We start from the raw sequence: 19,222 nt of genomic DNA, 5'->3' as shown, positions 1-19,222 counted from the left end.
ATGTGCGAAATCACCTCGTAAAACCTATCAATAAAATTGGATCACGAAACAAGCTGAGCTGGTCTAGTGAATAGGAATATGTGGGATGCTCTCCAGGGTGGTGCCCACCAAACGGCGCTCGAATCCTATATCCACTGTCAGCTGAAACAACAACCACTAAATTACACTGCGTTGAATCTTATCTTGTCATTTTCGCGCTACGACAAAAAAAGCCACCTGAACATTTCCTTGTTAATAGGAGAACCGGCTGCAGAAGGGAAATATGATAATCAGTTTTAAAAATGAGCAAAACATACCCGCTCGTCGGGTCGAACATCGGTCCCAATCCATGCGAAAGCAATTGGTCGGTGGAGACGCACACTATAGGAGCCTGATGTGATCTGACCAATACGCTGAAAACGTACACATAAATGCTCAAGACAGAAGGAAATATAAACTAGAATATGTACCTCCTCTTGGCCTTCACGACGAACAACTTCATTCCCGAACGGAAGATTACTCCACTCAATAGGCACCTGAGGATTATCAGCAGGATCGAAGGTGAGGAGAGCGAGACGACGGTCATACGACTGCTTGGATAACTCGATCGCTGCAGGTCTACCAATGAACTCTTCTTTGGTGAAGTCAACAAGAGCTGTAAAGAAAAAATGAGCGAGAAATTAGTAACCAGAATCAACCGTAGAAGGTGCTGTTAATTATCCTCACCTCCCAATCCACATTCGAACGGATTTGTGTCCAAAGTAAGTTCTCGACCCCAAACTTTATATCCGTGTTCAAGCCTCATCATGTTCAATGTAGCTTGACCAAAATTGACCAATCCGTAAGGCGCACCCGCACGCATAATTTCCTAATATAACACAGCAGAATGTCAAACGACCTCACACAAATAAATATAATGTCAACATACTTGATAAAGTTTGGCGGAGTCAGCTCTGTTATGGAAAAGCTCAAAACTGAGTTGTCCTGTAGATGTAGAACTGCGAGCACATACAACTGCAACTGTGCCGAGGCGCATCAAACGAGTGGAACGCTGGGGAAACCCTTCTTCAGACACATTTGATTTGGTAAGCTCAGAAAGTAGCTAAAAAATTATTTTTATTGATGAGGAACTTTTAGCAAATCACTTGAAATCTAGCACCTGTCTGCTGTTTGGACCCACTAGAGCAAGAGAGGCAAGGTACTCAGACACACAGTTCACCTGCACATTGAACTTCTTTTCGGACGCAGCACGCCGTAGCCTATGTGAGTAAGCGAATTAACTGGAATCCCTTCAGAGGACACATGTTTCATGGTAAATGTTAAAGATACTCAGTGTAAATATCACATTTCACATACAGGAGTATCATAAGCCTGGGAAAACATAATCCGTAACTAAACATTGAAAGAGTAGATCAATTTCCTTATTAGTCTGAAGGGATCACTAACGAAGAAACGATTTCAGCAACTTACCAATAAATATCTCTACTTTCCCTTTCTGGTTCAGTAAGAATAATGAAAGCCGAGCGAGTGTTGTCATGATGGAAAATCTTTAAAGGGGCAAACATTCGACCATGGCGAGTTAACATCAAGCCAGATCCAATCTTGCCGAGAGGAGGAACCTTAATTAACCATATCCTTTATTAGTTTATCACAGTAGTGGATATAAACGGTCAGCAGAAGCAATTTCATAGCACCCCAACTAAATTCTAAATTTTTCTTCAACAAAGAGACTACTTTAACAAATTGTCCAACACAACAGTATTAAGCGATCAGTGGAGCACTCGATCATAGAGCATAGAAACAGTTTATTATAAAATCATTGATACGAAATCGGACCAATCATTTTAGAACAACCGAATAACATTAAGTGAAATTTTAGTGGGCAGATTAAAACGTTTTTTGGAATGGAAACAAAAATCATGCCAAGGGTTCCTTGTATTCTATAAGGCGGTCTGAAGGATCATTCAGACAAAAATGTGCAATGCTACCTTGCTTACGAGACATAAATTGAGCTGAGAAGGGAAGAATAAGAAAGAGAAACCAAAATCAATTAAACATATAAAAGGATTACCTATTGACACTCACCTGAGTGCAAATAGCATAATCCAGAAGCGCTTCGGAATCCTCTCCTTTCACTTCAATTTTTCCTTTCCAAGACATGTCAATAACCCCACACTTGTTAGCAACCATTTGGTATTCACGAGTAAGTGTAGACAGCATTCCTTCTTCATCAATATCAAACACTTGTGGGACCCAAAAAAAAAAGAAAAATAATTCATATAATATACAAACAGAAGAAAAAACTGAAAAAAGCAACCTCCCATCCGTTCCGGAAAGAAAAGTGACCTTTGTCCCTTTTAAGACGTCCATAAACTCCACTAACGCGATCAGTGGGCCTAGCACCAAGCCGATTCGTGTAGGACCAATTATAGTACATAGAGTAAGTTTCTCTACTCTTTTCCAAAATAAATCTGAAAACAATTCGACATAGAAGTAGCATCTAAATGTATGGGCAGAAAAAAGCCATGTTTAGGTTTATTTGTTACCAAAAAAGAGGATAAATTTTGTTCAGGGTATACAGAGCGCAGGAGTTTGGACGCAGAAAAGAGCGTTTCATGTGACTAATAAAGCAGGTCATCAGAAAGTATTGAAAGAGGCACAGTTGACGAAAAATACTGCAAACAGTTTCAGGTTAATTACTGATACATCTGGTTTTACGAAACGCTTGCAATCCACTGTCATAAAGCGAACCAATGCCTTCGAAGTATGTGGATGGTCAGAAAAAAATTCTAGATAGAACACCACGAGTGTATGTATTAAAATGAACTTACTGTCGTGTTGCCCATCTGTCATATCTACTCGCATCAGTGTCAAACAGCTCCAAAGGAGGTTCTCCATCCACTATCCAATCAGCAAGATATCTGAAGGAAGGATAAACGAAGCTTTTTGATGCCACGCAAACGAATTCTAATCTACACTGCTATCGAATACAACCACTTAAAAAACACCTTCCTATTCCACCTCCACTGCTTACTCCATCGAGGAACCCAGTTGACAGCCAGTAGTTTTTATCGAACGGACCCACCTAAACACACAACACACAAGTAATTTTGGGAAGAAAGAACCCAACTACAAGCTAACCAGGGGGTAGCCGTCTGGAGTCATGCTAAACACAGCAGCCTTTGCTTCAACTTTCGCATCTCGTATAGAGGGAACAAGCTCGCATGCACGGTTATATGCCTCCTCTAACCTCGAAAACTCTGGTTTTATGGCACGGGAGCCCTCTGAAAACCAGAAATTTTTTTCAGTGACTTTTTAATAAGAAAGTTCCACACTAATAAATTCGAGAATACAATACAATATGACTTTTAACTTTAATTCAGAAAGTGCTCACCTTTCGGTACCCCTTTGCGAAACCAATCTTCTCTGAAAACGACTTTCTCTATTGGCTCAAACCCGCCAAAGATGTAACTGTCGCCATATTTACGCACGTAGAAAGTGCTATCATGATCAATTATTGCAGGGATGTTAGCAAGAGAAGGTGAATTAGGCTAAAAAGGACATTTGTGCAGACACTTGCCAGAATAACCTATTCCAATGCAACTAGCACCGTTAGATAAGCGTACTGATGTTCAGCGATAACCATAGGCAATTCATGACCAGAAAGACGAGCAATGTCATTTGCCCAGATTCCTCCAGCATTAAGCAAATTTCTGGTAGTCACACTCATTCCATTAGCTAACTCCACATGCCAACAACCTTTCTCCTACAAAATGAAAAAAAGAGCGTTATCAAATTAAATGTGCTACTGATCTCCAGAATGTATACCTTGTCGTAACGGACAGACTTTGGTTCAGAGTTTACCACTTGCACGCCGCCCGCTTTCGCTCCTGCGACTAAAGCACGATTTAATCCTGATGCGGAAACCATGCCGTCATTGGTTGTGTACAATGCGCCAAGAACCTTAAATGAAGAATTACATCCCTCATAAATCAGGAAAATGAACTCATAGGCTCTACAGCGCATGAGTTCAAGAACGCAGCAAAAAATGTGAACTGAAAATATGAAGTTGAAAAAAATATGAATAAGCAAAATACCTGCTTGACGTCTACAATAGGAGCGAGCTCAGCTGTCTCCTCAGGTGAAAGAAGAGATGTTTTGCAGGCATCTCCTTCCTAATACCACACTTTTAAACGCAAGAAACAACGTTCAAATCTCCCAAATAATTTCGAAGATTAAAATGTCTCAACCTTGTAATAATCTCTGGCCACATATCGTTTAAATTCTTGGAGCCGAGTAGGGTTAGTAGCAAGACGAAGTGTTCCAGTTCTCTCGAAGTTTATAGTCTTAAAGAATACGTCAATATACGTCGAATACTTGAACGACACGATAGTGCAGGAGTGAAAAAACCTCTCCAGTTTCTTCTTGAAGTTTGCTATACAGTTCAACAGAATATGCGAGAATAGGTTTATAACGATTTGCTGGGTGACTAGCAGAAACGAGTCCAGGTGAGTGAAACGAAGTACCTGTAGGGGTGGCCACCTCTAAAAAAAATGAAATAATTCCTATGTGAATTACACGAAAAAAAAAGCGTAAAAGCACAGGATGTAATATAAATATTTTGGCCAGAGAACCATTATTTCAAAAAAATATGTTACAGATTTAAATTTCGCACAGTAAAAGCATCATAAAGAAAAAATCTACAAAAAAAAGTTCTGCAACTGGAAAAGAAGAGAAAATAGCTGAGCTAAGGCTCTAGAAACTCCGTAACAGGACAATTATTAAAAGGATAAAGTATCTGGCGTTAATCAATCCGCTTGGGATGCGCCCCCACGCTCACTTCAATTCAGAATCCTTAGAGGTTTACGAACGTGTAACTGGCCTACACAATAACTTGCTAGTCGATGTGTCAAGTCAGCAGTTTTATCCTCCCAGACAAGTCTGGTACCACGGAGGGATGAAAGGCTTGGTGAGCACTAGGCGGATTCGAACCTCCGTTCGATCGTGCAGAAAGCGGAACCTCGAACTGCTACACTACACCCGCCCCGGATAATAATTATTATTTAACAATTGAATTGTAATTTGCATTCATTTATCATACCTTCGCATCATTGTAGGCAAAGCGAAGTGGTGGATGGTTGGAAACCATGCTACAGCCAAGCTTGCCTTTCATTCCTCCGAGGTCGATAAATTGACACCAGACGTAACAGGGTGGATAAAAACACTGACTTGGTACATCGGCTACCCTCGGCAGGTCATTCTTTGAGCTGGACATGCGGAAAATCGCGTTCGTAAAAAACCAAACCATTGTAAACTTAAGTTTAAGACGCATTCCAAACGGATTGATTAAAGCTAGACACTTTATTCCTTTATCTTTTGAATTCGTTCCTGATTTTTTTGTTCTCGAAAAAAAATTCAGCAGGTCCAGCATGAAATACACCTTGAGATTGTTCATAGCCCTCAGCAAGTGTGCTCAATGTGCAAACCTTCTTTCTCTAGGAGTAGAACGTCCTTGATATTCCTCTTGGTGAGGTGATAAGCAACGGAGCTTCCGGCAACCCCACCGCCCATGATTACAGCAAAGACATTCTGTGTTGACTGTCTCCTAGATCTTCAAGTTCACAAATCCAAACAACTGGAAGAAAGAGGATGAAACTAACCTAGTCGCCAATGCCATGAAAGAGGGCTTCAGGTGGCCAACCCTCGTTAAACTGATCATTTTAGTTCTCTAAAATGTTAAAGTTATGGGAAAAAAACAACACAGTAATACAAAACTAGCAGGAAGAAAAAGAAATAGAAACAATACGCTCATTGGACGCCGATGCAAAGAATGCAAGGAAAAGAATAGCAGTAAATAACATTCCACTTCGAAGGTCATAAGATAGCAATTTAGACACACCAAAGTAGCGGTACAACATGCACTCGGTCACTCAATTCGAGAAAGACAAGTGACCTCCAATTTTTCAGCTTTCCACATTTACTTACAACACATTCCACATTTACTTACAAAGTCTCTCTTTGATAGCTACTTATCAGGAATGTTGATCACAATAACCACAATGTACCCATTTGATTACATTTGCGTAGGACCTCAAAGTTTCACTGATCCTGATTACCTATTGAGAGCTATTTGCTTGGAATGCATCGAAGATTGGCTTCTACGAGTCTAACGTCTGTGTAATTCACAGAAGTTGTCAACTAAAGGCGAAAATGCTGTTATCCGCGGAGTAGTGAATCACAATAATCAAAGTAATGTAAGTTCTGCAACTGCTTAGTTTTTACTATAGTTCTTCTACCATGCAATAATAACAAATACGATTCAGCGGGTTAATTCTTACTAATCAGACTTAATCAAGAACGTTTCTGCAACTGTTTAGGGAAAACACAATACATATATGCTTATCGAGCTTTTGCAGGATAATAAATAGGATAGACGGCCACTAAGAGAATATAGGTCGCTTGTTACAAAAAAGGGATTTGCTTAAGAGAGTTGCTGTAGTAGTACTTTCATAATGAACCTCTGCATTTATTAGAGAAATGAAGTGTAAAATAGTTGTTAAAGACTTCTAAAAGTAAGTAATGAAACAGGAAGCGCTACTATGAAATGTATTGAGAAAGAATGCGGGAAAAGCGGCGGCGTTATGACATTGTTAAGGGTCTTTTTTTGTTACTTGTAGCCTTTCTATCCTTTCACAGAGTCCGGCTGCAAAAAAAAGACAGCACGTCGGAGGAAAGGTGCAAATCATGACACCACGAATCACCGAGGAAAGAGTAAAAATGATGAAGAGGAAAGTTGGAAGTAACCAAAAGGATTAATTGAGAATTAGACAACAATGCTCACTATGCAAGTCACAACGTCGAGTGCGGCGACCAGCTGGTAGAGCGGCTCTGGTCGTCCACGTTCGAGCTTTACATCGCGACCATTGTTGTCTACTTCTGTTAATCCTAATATTTGGTAACTTTACACTTTCTCAGCAACTCCACAGTAATAGAGCACTTTGAGAGCGCACATATGAAAACAAACAGCAAGTGCGAGGAAATAGTATTCGAAACCACTTCACTATGAGATAGTGCAAGATTGCACCGATCAGAGTGGTCAAGGCTGGTAAGCAACGCGGCCAGGTGAAAGTACGTGCGGGAAAAAACGTGCTCTTCTGCCGTCTTGTATCAAGCAACTGGACTGCATTTCATTCGAAGAAATCAATGATAGGATATTATGATATCTATTCTTAATTGGCATAGCACCAGTTGTTGTTCAGAGAAAAATATTTCGAAATGGAGCTCGTTGTAAACAACTCGCGCGCCATCTTTAATCTACAAAGCAACCCCCTCAATAAGAACTGCATCTTGGAAGCACATATCCAGATTTTGAGCTACGAAGGAAAAATGGGACTGTGCGACATTTACAGTCCCACCTTGGCACTACATTGTCTGACCCTTTGAATATTTTATAGTAATTTTGCAAAGTTCTCCAGGCCTATCAGTTGTCAATTATGCGAAAAAAAATGAAATCAGTAAATCGAATGAACTTTTTGTCTTGACAATTGTAACTCTTTGCCCAAGCGTTTCAGAGGGCAGATTTATGTCAAGCAAAATCGACAAATCGATATAAAATGACTATATAAAAAATGCAACTATTCGTGCAAAGCATTTAGAAAAAATGGAAAAAGAACTGAAGCAGAAGAGGGCGCGATGTCATTATGAAGCGCAGTTATTATACACCGGAAAGTACATGATCTATTGTACCACAAACAAGAAGATCCTCTGGTATAACTACCATATACATACTTTTCTACAGTAGAATTCGTCAAAGAATTTATGAAACATGAACAATGGTTTAAATAGTGACAATGACAAACACACAAAAAAGGATACTTTTACACCGATATAGCTGTGAGAACTATAGTGAGCGAGAGTTAAAGAACAGCAAATGAGTGCCGTTAGTTCACAATCAGAGCAAAAAGAGAAGGGCGAGTATCAGAATCAACATAGTATTTATATGAAAAGGAGGCACAAAGAATTTTCAGAATTCTCCACTAAGATCTTCTGCAGACGGCATTTTGCAATACTGTTTGTATCGCTCTTGGTTAAACAGCTACTGTGGCCTGCAGTTGCAACAGCCTGGACGTTATATGTTGAGGAAACTTGTAGTTCACGGTAGCAGCGTAAACAACAATAGCTTTGACCTGCAATACAGGAATTAACTTGAGCAGTTAACTATGGTTACAAAAGTTATTTTCAGCATACGACATGTGCTCAAAAAATCGATGCTTCGTCGTAATGTTTACAATAACATGTATTTGACAGACAGGCCAGAGCAAAAGCACTAGTAATCTTCATAGAATCCTACCTGCTTAACATATTTTACAGTAGGATCGACAGTAGAATGGATTGCATTCACCATACACCTCATAAGATGCAAGCAGAGATCTGGTATTACTTCACGTACCTGAATAATAACAGGATAACATGCAGAGTTAATGTGGTGAGAAGAAAAATAACTAAAACCTTCTGCGGAACCAAATGGAATTCTCCAACAATCACTGGCACTTGATCCAAATCGACAGGAATCAATCGGAGCTGTTGTGAAACACTAGAAAACATATTTCCAAAAAAAAAAATACAATAAAAATGAGTGTTCCAGCTCGATCACCTCAAAGCTTTATCAGGCTGATCCGCTTCGCACAAATCGATTAAGATTCCAATATCCAAAAGAATACACATAGTTGAAAGAACACTAGCTCGAAGCTCACTCTGTGCTGGAAAATATCTTTTTTTTTCCTGCTCACTTTGTCTAAATGCTAGTTCCACTAACTAAATATCATAATACTATCTCACTCCAGCATCCCCTTCAAATCTCAGCATAGTTACCTTCACAACGCCTATTTTTAGAATTTTTTTCCGCTTAGAAAATGCTAAGGAAGAAGAAGAGGCTACTTTCCAAACACTGCTGCATAACATCAGCTGAGCGAAGCAGAATTAATGGTGTATAAAGGGAGGGAAAAGTGGGATGCTCATCGAAACACGTACGGTTCCAGCAGAACAAATAAACATACACTTTTTATCTACAATCTAACACCTCTTCATCGACAGAGGCAGTGATGCGAGGTGAAAGTTGTAATAGTGTGTTGCTTTAACAAAACTCACATGTCAGGAATTTTGCCTGCCTTTCTTCATATAAGTTTCATTCAGATCTATATTTCTAATTAATTTTGTCATTTTCCTCGTGCAGCCGCAGTTATTTTTCATCCAGAGGAAATCCGAAATCAGAGTAAATATAGTGACCAGATTCTAAAAAAACGTCCGAGACAATGATAAATTCTGAGAGCATTTAAAAAGCACTCGAGATTCCCCTAAAACCGTTTGACGCACATACATTTATTGACAGAGGTGAAATTTTACAATCGAAAAGGAACATTCTGTGCGGATAATTTTGTTAATCACACATTTCTTTGCATCCAGCAACATTGAAATTTTTTGTGATTGTTTATCATACGATTCTAAGCGATAAGATTATGTCTGTGAGACCATACTAACATTTTTGGACCCTCTGGCGTTTCCATAACTTTTTAGCCGCATGTTTTCAAAACTAATCTGTGTCTCCATCAAAAAAAGGTGACCTCGTATGCACACTCATTGTGCTCTGTCACAGTTCACTAATCCCGAAGAAAAAGTTTAGGAACTAATAAATGTGCTCTTTCTAATAATTCTGCTTCACAAAAAAAAAATCCTCTACCTCTTTGGTTAATACAGTTTATTCTAGAATTCCAGTAGCTTCAGTATTTTCTACTTGATGCATCTCATTTGGCCATTAAAGAAGTGCCTCATGAGTTGTATGTTGTTTTTTTCTAGATAATAGGCAAAATCATCGTTACCTGAGATGACGTCTTCGGCTAAGCAGCGTAGCTCACCCATTCTACTTCGATTCACTCTGGAATAAACAACCGCATCTTTTTAAATAGATAATCTGTGCGCCAATTTTCAGAATGCAAAGGATGAAGTAAGGGGTCCAGATATGTCCGAAAGTGTTTTAATTCAAGAAGTACAAATAACCTTATTGAGTCGCTCAGCTCCGAACACAAAAGTTCTATAGCCTTCAATGGGGTGTTTGCCAACATATACAACTTCACTGCTTGCGTGCAATCACCTCCAAGCTCAGTGTCATGAGCTACACGACAAATGGTGTCGGATGGATCATCCAGATATCTAAAGATGAAATCAAATACAGAGAACAAGAAAGCTCTATCCGTAGTTTCGCTGCTCACTCATCAATGAGAGCAGGACACCGTTTTCCATCTGTTCCTAGCACACCAAGTATGGCATCTGCTTGCCCTGTAAGATACACCGCCCTACTCACAGCCATCTCAAATACGTCACTTCCAGAAGGCGTCTTTAAACCCTGGAATATGGAAGAAGTTTGAAGCTGGTAAGAGTTTCAGAACAAAAAAGTCAAACACACGAAAACATTTGGCTACTATTTTCTGGTTAGTTAAACACAGTGCAATTGCTGTACACTAAAAAGATGGAAAAGGATTACGAAAGTGGACAATAGTGTAGAATAAAAGGTTTGTTTATTCAATTTTGAAAAACAGACGAATTGTAGTAAACTGCATCACTTATGAGGTGTACAGAGGCATAACATAGTGTATTACTTACGGTATCACCCAATATATTCGCTCCAGATACTTGATGTTGCTCAAGTTTTTTTATTAGATTGGGGCAAAAATAATGCGCGATCTCAAACATTCACTTCTAAACGCTATAACCTGCTTCAAAATCAACTTTACCAATCGAAATGAGAACCACTACAGCCCATGCATCTTTTCCAACGAGAAGCAAGTTTTGCTTATTCCTGCTGCATAAAAGTCCGAGCTTTTGGATTGCACGAATTCCCGTCGTTTTCGGCATCATCTTGGCTTTGGAAGATCTTACCTCTTAGGCATCTGTCCAGATGTATGAAAAGTGATAGTCGGTTGGCGAAAAGTCTGGCAAATATGGTGGATGAGGCAGAGTCTCGTAGCCTAACTCGTTCAACTTCACTAGCGTCACATTTGAAATGTATGGCCGGCCATTGTCGTTTAGGAGAATCGGGCCCTTTCGGAGCACTTTATCTTCGTCTTCTTTGCAGTACTTTTCTGGGGTGATAGTCTTGCCAGGTTTCATGAAAATGTAGTGGATTATATCTGTAGCACACCACCACACGATCACCATGGTCTTCACCATAGTCTTCTTCGGGTGCGCTTTCGGCTTCGGAAGTGCTTGGGAGCTTCATTTATTGAGCAGAACGCTTCCTGTTGTCACAAAAGAATCAATTTCTCATCATACATAACAATACGATCGAGAAATTGATCGTTCTTGTTGCGTAACAGAAGCAGAACTGAAAATGACCGTTTCTTTGGGACTCGTTCGGTTAATTCGGCACCCATTTGTTCAAACTTTTCACTTTTCCAATTTTTACTAAATGGTGGGCGACTGTCGAATGGTCAACGTCTAGTTGTTGGGCAAACTCTCGTGTTGTCTTAAGCGACTCATGTTCGATTATCGCCTTTAGCAAGTGGTCGTCAACTTCAGAAGGGCGGCCGCGACCTTCTTTATCATCAATGTTCATATCGCCAAACCGTATCCGGTGGTGCTTCCCTCATACCAAACAGCTTTGATATCCCAAGCTGTCTCCGCTGCAGTCTTGCCCAGGATGAACTAGTAGGAGACGATTTGCTGAAAATCTTGCCTAGACATCTTATCTTTTAAGTCTTGATACTAACTAAATACTGATTCTCCTTCAAAATCACTTCAGCACTAATGACCACAAGGAAATGCGCTACAAAACGCTACACGGCTTGTAATATTAAAGATGAGCATAATCAGAAAAAAAATGTCGTGAAGATAAGGCAACGAGTAACGCTTATTTATTTTTGCACCATCCTGATACCACCGCCCCGAAAGGCCCATATCAACATTAAGTGGAGATATCAACATTAAGTGCACATCATAACTAATGTGAATATCGAAAGTAATGGTTGTACTACCACTGATCGCGCCTTCAGAGTTCCCCGAAATGAATAAGTGAGAAGTTAGAAAAATTAAATTGCAGGGGATGGCAATTTTACAGCAAGGATAAAAACTTAAGCTGTTAACCTTCAGAAGAGACCAATAATCAAGCGCTCTTCCCACGTCGTCCAGCTCAAATTCCTTGGTGAAAGAAACGAGTAAGCGTGCTATGTTGCAGGAACATTTTGTCATTTGGGCGGGATCTACCACCACTGAAACAAAAGATACAACGCAGGCAAATCTTTTCCACAAACGAAGCTTGAAGTTTTCTTTGGATTAAAGGAATGTAAAAACGAATAACAGACATATTTCAGCAGCTGCATCACCAGTGTTCCGAAGGTATCCCAGTTCATAAGCAAGAATTGCGACATGGACCGCATCGGAAACATGACCGCAGTCGAAAAGAAGCTGCAAAAAAAATGTAAGAAAGGCAACACTCGTGAATACACGTGAAGCGATTTTACAAAGGAGAGTTCACCATAAAAACGGAATTGGACGAAAATGCTCCATATACTTCAGATATAGAACCTTCTAGAGTTCACTTTTCTCTAACAGTCATGAGCTAACCGGTACCCATATTCAGCTGTTTTGACATTACTTCACTGGCTAAATACTCTTCTCCTTTGCAGTGTCAAACGTGTGATGGGATTTTCCATCGAGGGTCGTAAAGGGAAGTTGTTGCAAAGGAAGGTGGTTGCAAAGGAGTGTGCGGGGGCAGCAGTGAATAGAGAATACCTTGATAACTAGGACAAAATATTACATAGTATTAAATAATTACGTACACTGCAAAATGTTACATTAAACAGTATTAATATTTACATGCACTACAGAACATATTGAGTTTCAGGCGTAGGACAGTAACATGGAGGCATCTACATGTTGTTTTGAAGATATACAACGTGTTGACAATGTGACAATAAGACGACGCAGGTTCAACACCAAACTCAGCCGAATCGTTCCAAAAGAGAGAAATTTGAAACTATTCCTTAAAGATGAAGAATTCGATTGTAAGTAGTTTGGAACAGTTTAAAGCTGGATTCAATAGAATTTAATGACAAAAAAGCTCAGATACTGCGCACATTGTTGAGTCTGGAAGATCGCAAATAACTTCGTGATAAGAGAAGCTAGAGGAATGCATTGAGTGGCGTTTTATAGAAGAAGGTATGGGGGAGAGAGAACGGTCGTTTTTCAAAGGGTCGCATCACCACTCTTCACCCTGCTCCCCTGTAATAAAACAGAGTAGGAAAATGGTTTTGTAGAAAAAAAAAACTCAAGCGGATACTTACAAAGCCTACTACCTATCGCAGTTTATGCTTGTCAAAGTTACCGAACCCAAACAAAATTTTGTACAGGAGAAAAAAGCATCGGGGTTTTCACTTACAAGGTCTTCTATATCTGAGCCGGCAGTTGAAGCACAACAATGAATATTCCATTACTAGTTTCATAAAGATACTGGAGAGGAAGGGTAGGCCTCTCACTACGCGCTCAGCTCTCCACAGGTTTATACAACATTTAGCGTGTGAGAAAAATTTTACTTTCATGAGCAACATTACACACCAGTACCCTCAGGAAATCTATCAGTGAGTGGCAAAGTAATGGATCACTCTCGTATCCAAAGCTGATCTCTTACTTTACCATCCATGACTTTCTTAGAGTTAAAAACTACCATATCTACTAAGGATATTTTCTAGTGGATGAAAACGTTAGTACTTATGATCAGTATGATGGTCATAGGTAGGCAAGTTGTGCATTACAGTTATCAGATTCATTATTCGTATTAGCTTTGGGAAGCCTTTCGGATAATCAAGAAGAGAGAGAAGAGAGGAATACTCACACAAATATTGACAATTTCATCAGCTTATGCATCAATATTAGCAACAGATGGATGCCGGCTGTTTGACGTAAGAAGATATCATACACGAAGAAGAAACTTGTTTCCAGAAATGACTATGTTCTCAGACTCAGATGACTCAGATAAAACTCAAGGAAAAAAACATACTTTCACTGCTCGTTCAAACTGTCCAGAAAGCCACAAGGCCGTGAAGTAATAATGAAATTCAAGTTTTCCACCGGCCATGAAGTAGGATTCTCCTAAAGAAACAGATACTTGTGATCCACGATCCATCATTTTGATTACTTTTGATGGTTGGAAATGAACTATGGCTTTACCGACCATAATCAATCGAAACATTCTTCTGCACTTCGAAATATAGAATTGGAGAGAGCTGGGGATCAATCCTGAGGGCAAATAATTTGAACCAAAGCCAATTCTCAAGTGAGTCCGATAAGTTTGAGTCTGGAACCAAATGAAATTATGGTGCGAAGCTAGTGGCTGAGAGTGTGCTCTACCTTGACCCAAGAGGGCAGCGTACAGGGCTCGTTTGTATTTGTCCTTTGCCGAATTTAGATTGTGTCTCCACTCTACCTTGAGCTTTTTCTTTAGCTCAACATCCAATCTAAGAAGAAGTATTCGAAAGAGAAGTTTGCATGAAAAAAATACAAGAAATCTCACTTGTTTTCTTTGCAGAGATGATTGAGGCAAGCGACTAGAACAGCCGCTTGCGGGAAGTTTGCGAGTAATTCCAAAGCATCCTTAGCAGCAGCCAAATCACCAGCACGCAGACAATGATAAGTCACCTATAAAATTGTTTCCATGTCATTATGGACGACAGCATGAGCCGGAAATTGCGAAACCACACGTCAATATTCGTTGCAGCGATGGTCGTGTCTCTACTAACGACTAGATTAAAAGCTGCAACTATAATAAATACCCAGAAATAGCAAACAGGAAGCAAAAGAGATCATATAGGATCAAATGAAAAAGAGCTTATATGCTAAAAAGTCACGAGAGATACTTTGGAAATAACTCGAAAATCTACTACATTTGCAGGCACCGTATGTACAGTCAGGCGCACGTGATGCATGGTATTCACCATACATCACGTGCGCCTGTCTGTACATTTCTCGTTTTTGCAAAAAAAAAAAATCGAAAAACGAAAAGAAGGAATGATTTCGAACGAAATTATAGTGGACTCTACTGTTTCTTGTTTTTATTTTATGTGTCACCTATGAATGTTTTCAAATAAATAAATTGTAGAATGACATGATAATGATATAATGAAAAAGGAATGAAAGGGTCCTGGAACAGGAAAATGAAGTGGTCTCGCAGTTATTGAAAGATGCACGTAGTCAAGTAATAAATTTGCGACAACAGTTAAAACTGATAACCTCTATCACGTCTTTTACCTTATGTCCAGGGATGATTTCATAATAATACTGGATAAAACTTCTTGGTGATTCTCTTTTTCTTTCACATCTTATTTCAATACTGGGTACCGAAAAGACCAACTGCAATTTTCAATGGCTTGTGAAGCGTACAGTTTAACCAGGCGTAGGAATAAAGCAGGAATCAGAGTGATACTTAATTCGGTCTGGATTTGTTGAGAAATAAGTGGAAGATGGAACTGTTAGCATTTGCATTCAGCTCCTTCGTGATATCCTTTTAGTAAAATCCTTCAGTGTTTGCTTATCACTGCGACAGCGTGAGCGCATCCAGAGAACGCTTACAAAGGCTTAAAAAGACAAATTAACGTTACCTCCCAAACTGGTAATCCGTCAACAGTTCCGTCCTCCGCAAACGGATCGTCCGCTCCAATCTGCAAACGGTTGCCAGTGATAGTTCATGATTTAAGAAAAGACACAAGAATACATTACTTTGAGAAAAGCGTCTACTAGCCCTCGTGTTCCAGGTACACCTCCACGTTGAGCCCGCTCAAGATTTCTTTCCACGTGGACATCCATGTGTTCCACAAACCTTGAAGAATTGAAAATTCAGGCTGGAACTGAGAAAAGTGACGTAGGTACGACCTACAGTCGTTGAAGATAATTGCAAGCTTTTTCTATCAACAGGCTGATGGTAGTTGCATCATCGCGATCGGCTGATATCTAAATCGGTAACTATAATGGAAAGCACGAGTTACCTTAAGTTTTCAATCTGAAAAAAAGAACAAAAAGTAAAATCTAGAAATAAATCGTACTTTTTGATCAAGCAAAGCAGTAACATCAGCCCACACACCAACTAGAGAACCATCTGTCCCACTTTCTTTCGCTGCTTCTGAGAATAACTGATTGAGGTCTTTCTGAATAGATAGCTACAATGCAAACTGTTATAGTCGACTAAAAAAAACTCAAAATTGGGAAGAACATAATTTGAAGGAGGCACTCAGTGACGCCCTTATTCGCCGACGCTCTAACTTGCTTTTTTCTCTTAGTAACTTTAGTTTACATGTCATAGATCCTCTAAGAGTAATGCTTAGGCCTTGGGGCTCCGACTGATTTTCTATTTACTTCGAGGAATAAGGGCGCCACGGAGTGCCCCCAACTACATTTTACCCCTCAAGATTGAACTAATTACCTTCTTTTTACTACGAAGGTATTTCCTTATTTTATCAGCAAAGACCAGATCTCTTCTACTTGAAGACGTTGGAAGAATGGCAGGACATCTGCTTACTAAAGGCACCTACAAAAATGCGATAAATGAGAATGAGATGATAAACATTGAGTAAGAAAAGCACTCTAAAGATTTCTAAGTATTCACAACTGGAATCTTCATCTTTCTTAGAATAAATGTGTCGTTAACGGAATAGTCCAGTTAGAAATCTTCCCTTTTAGTTCTTGACGACCATACATAATAAGAAAATATTTTTTTTCTATTCTTTTTCTTTTTCAAAACAAAATCGAGAATACTCCGTCATACGGAAAAGAGTATGGGTCTCTACTAACTTTAGCGGGTTGTTTCGATGGATGTGCTGCAACTGGTTGTGGCCGAGAAAGAAGCACATGGTTGAAGAAAGAACGATCAGATTCGAGCCTGACGCGCTCCAAATCAACTTCAGGCTGCAATATTTAAAAATTCATATTAGATGTGATGCGTAGATAAGTGGAACTACCTCTAGATCATCGCTGGACTTCGGAAGAATATGCACTTCTTTGAGAGTAGGAGCGCTCACCCCAAATACCACACCTTTCTCACCAAAAAGAAAGCTCTTCTGAAAGAAATAACTAATAAATGAGTTCCTGGTGAACATCAGTAAACTGAAATAGTACCTGGATTGGTGCTGATGCTGCGTTTGTCTTCCACAAGTGCTCACTTGCACGGAAAACGCTGTTAAGATCGGTGTCGAAACTTGTGCCGGTGTAGCGATTCTCCTATAGAAAGGCATGTTTTAAGTCATTAAAAATAATATCATTTTATATAATATTTTATATAATATATTTTGTTGACCTGAGCATTGCCGCTATCGAAAAGAACACTGCCATTCTTCTTTGCCGCAGCAGAATCTGACAATGTTGCGTGAAAATTCGCGGATGAGAGTTTTTCGGCCCTACTAAGAATGTCGTCAAACATTGAGGACATCCTTAAACCCTTAAAAATGTATGTTAATATATTAGTATATGTTTATAAGTCTATAAAAGAGCAAAAAAACTTTTCCAAACAAGGGATTTTAGAAGGAGTAAATGGAATGTATTAAAGGGAATGAGGAGAAAATGTAGTTGGGAGGAGGCACTCAGTGAAGCTCTTGTTTTTGGAAGTAAATAAATAAATCAGTCAAAGCCCTAGGACCTTACTTCTGGGCGGTCTATCTTTTTCTTTTTTCTTACCTTTCTTGCCTTTTTCTCTTAGTAACTTTAGCTTACATGTCATAGATCCTCTAAGACTAATGTTTAAGTCTTCCGAGTTACGACTAATCTAGTTATTTAGTTCCAGAAATAAGGGTGCCATTGAGTGCTGCTAACGAGAAATTCAAAGCTCGACAAGAATAACAAGAGGCAACAGAGTCCATGAAATCTAAAGAAATTCAAAATAGCGCACACAACCCAAGGGGAAATAACTTGTGATAACGCAAAATCTCGATTTCAGCTATTCGTATGCACTGCCGCCCTTTCTGAAGTTTACTGAAGTGAACAAACCCTCCCTAAGAACTAAATTCACTCTTAAAACCTCAAAAGGCTGACTACTTATTGTTGTTGAAATCGAGAGTTGACATAGAGCGCGTTTTGTTTGCCTCCATGTCCTTTAAGTCGGATGGGCTGACTTCTATACGCTTGTGATGTCTTCCATGCATCTATCTATCTGTCCTCCAGTATCTGTATCTTCTTTTCTTTTTTTAAAATGATTTCTTTGGTTTATATTTCCAATCGATTGTCTCCTAGATGATAGTGGTGTGCACTCGTATTGTATGTTTTTCTAAATATACATTATATCTTCTGATGCATGTGTATACATGAGATGTTTTGCTGTACGTTCTGTAGTCCTTTGTTTTCGTATGTACATGATCGTTTGAACCTTTGGATTCTTTGGAAGAGACACTCATACGTGTAGCAAGTTTATACACTGCATGTAGTTGGGTCAAAACGACATGAAGCACGGTGCATTTGCGTACGCGGTCGAAGCAGCGCGGTGGAGGCAGCGGTTGGAACCGAGGTGGGACCAGGGCAATCTGCAGCGCTGGGTGGTGCCAACAAAGGTTCCACTATGCTCCACCGCACCGCCTCCAGAGAAGCCGCGTACACAACTGCACCCTGTTTAATGTCGTTTTTACCCCACTATACATTTTTCTAAATGTCACCTCACGTATAAATCTCGTAGAGCACATTTGACCACATAATACTACATTGCACTTCTATGTACAAATGCTACACTGTGTCCAATTCAGTGCAGTCACAAGGGCATGCATTGATGATCAATTCGCCATGTATCCCATGTATTTGAAAAGTTCGACCTTCAATGAACCTCGGCATAGTTGGATTTGTATTATCGAGTTTGATAAGCTGTACAGGTTGTTAAACAAATCTGTTGGCTAACGTTTCGGCTATATCGCCTTCTTCAGAGCCTGGAAAGGGCGATATTCAATCTACAATTCAAACGACCAACCTCTCCACAACTAAACTGATAAAACTCCACGCCTACTTTCAATCACAAATTTAGCGACTGCGCTGAATGCTCACCTTAGCTCGGAGACGCCTAGCATGGACCGCTGACTGAACAACCTCGTGTACAGCTTATCAAACTCGATAATATATATCCAATGTATGTTGGACACAGAATCGAACAAATTTGATTCTTTTGCTAGTGTTCGGCTGCATCTGAAGAAAAACAGTGCACGTTTTCCCCTTCCCTTTCAACTGGCGCGCA

At 39.6% G+C, this 19,222-nt stretch overlaps 2 protein-coding genes across 3 annotated transcripts; both read right to left on the bottom strand.

The window, feature by feature from the left end:
• Window positions 1-63: 63 nt before the first annotated feature.
• On the bottom strand, window positions 64-7,765 carry RB195_006711 (uncharacterized protein; the record flags this gene model as incomplete). 2 transcript variants are annotated; one of them, XM_064179942.1, is made up of 22 exons in its annotated part: window positions 64-141; window positions 297-392; window positions 450-634; window positions 706-847; window positions 908-1,081; window positions 1,139-1,238; window positions 1,450-1,598; window positions 2,065-2,204; window positions 2,326-2,450; window positions 2,811-2,900; window positions 2,988-3,064; window positions 3,121-3,263; window positions 3,374-3,530; window positions 3,590-3,745; window positions 3,808-3,942; window positions 4,077-4,154; window positions 4,230-4,325; window positions 4,390-4,523; window positions 5,466-5,584; window positions 5,640-5,707; window positions 6,821-6,924; window positions 7,726-7,765. In XM_064179942.1, the coding sequence occupies 22 exons, from the start codon at window positions 7,763-7,765 to the stop codon at window positions 64-66; spliced, it is 2,586 nt and encodes an 861-aa protein (XP_064036857.1). The 2 variants fall into 2 exon arrangements, with proteins under 2 accessions (XP_064036857.1, XP_064036858.1); XM_064179941.1 differs by lacking the exons at window positions 6,821-6,924; window positions 7,726-7,765 and having other exon boundaries at window positions 2,284-2,450; window positions 5,640-5,698.
• Window positions 7,766-8,066: 301 nt separating this feature from the next.
• RB195_006710 (uncharacterized protein) lies at window positions 8,067-17,443 on the bottom strand (the record flags this gene model as incomplete). Its single annotated transcript, XM_064179940.1, has 22 exons — window positions 8,067-8,165; window positions 8,330-8,428; window positions 8,488-8,572; window positions 8,633-8,738; window positions 9,855-9,910; window positions 10,033-10,185; window positions 10,245-10,378; window positions 12,115-12,239; window positions 12,333-12,435; window positions 14,027-14,118; window positions 14,201-14,323; window positions 14,377-14,483; window positions 14,540-14,664; window positions 15,624-15,683; window positions 15,742-15,841; window positions 15,899-15,972; window positions 16,065-16,166; window positions 16,442-16,546; window positions 16,810-16,923; window positions 16,977-17,075; window positions 17,134-17,235; window positions 17,312-17,443. 22 exons carry the CDS (start codon window positions 17,441-17,443, stop codon window positions 8,067-8,069), a joined length of 2,295 nt encoding a protein of 764 aa, XP_064036856.1.
• Between the last annotated feature and the right edge of the window lie 1,779 nt (window positions 17,444-19,222).

This window comes from Necator americanus, chromosome I, assembly GCF_031761385.1.
Source record: "Necator americanus strain Aroian chromosome I, whole genome shotgun sequence".
Lineage (NCBI taxonomy): Eukaryota > Metazoa > Nematoda > Chromadorea > Rhabditida > Ancylostomatidae > Necator > Necator americanus.
Note: the sequence above shows the minus strand (reverse complement) of the source record. Positions and strands in the feature narration are given on the sequence as shown.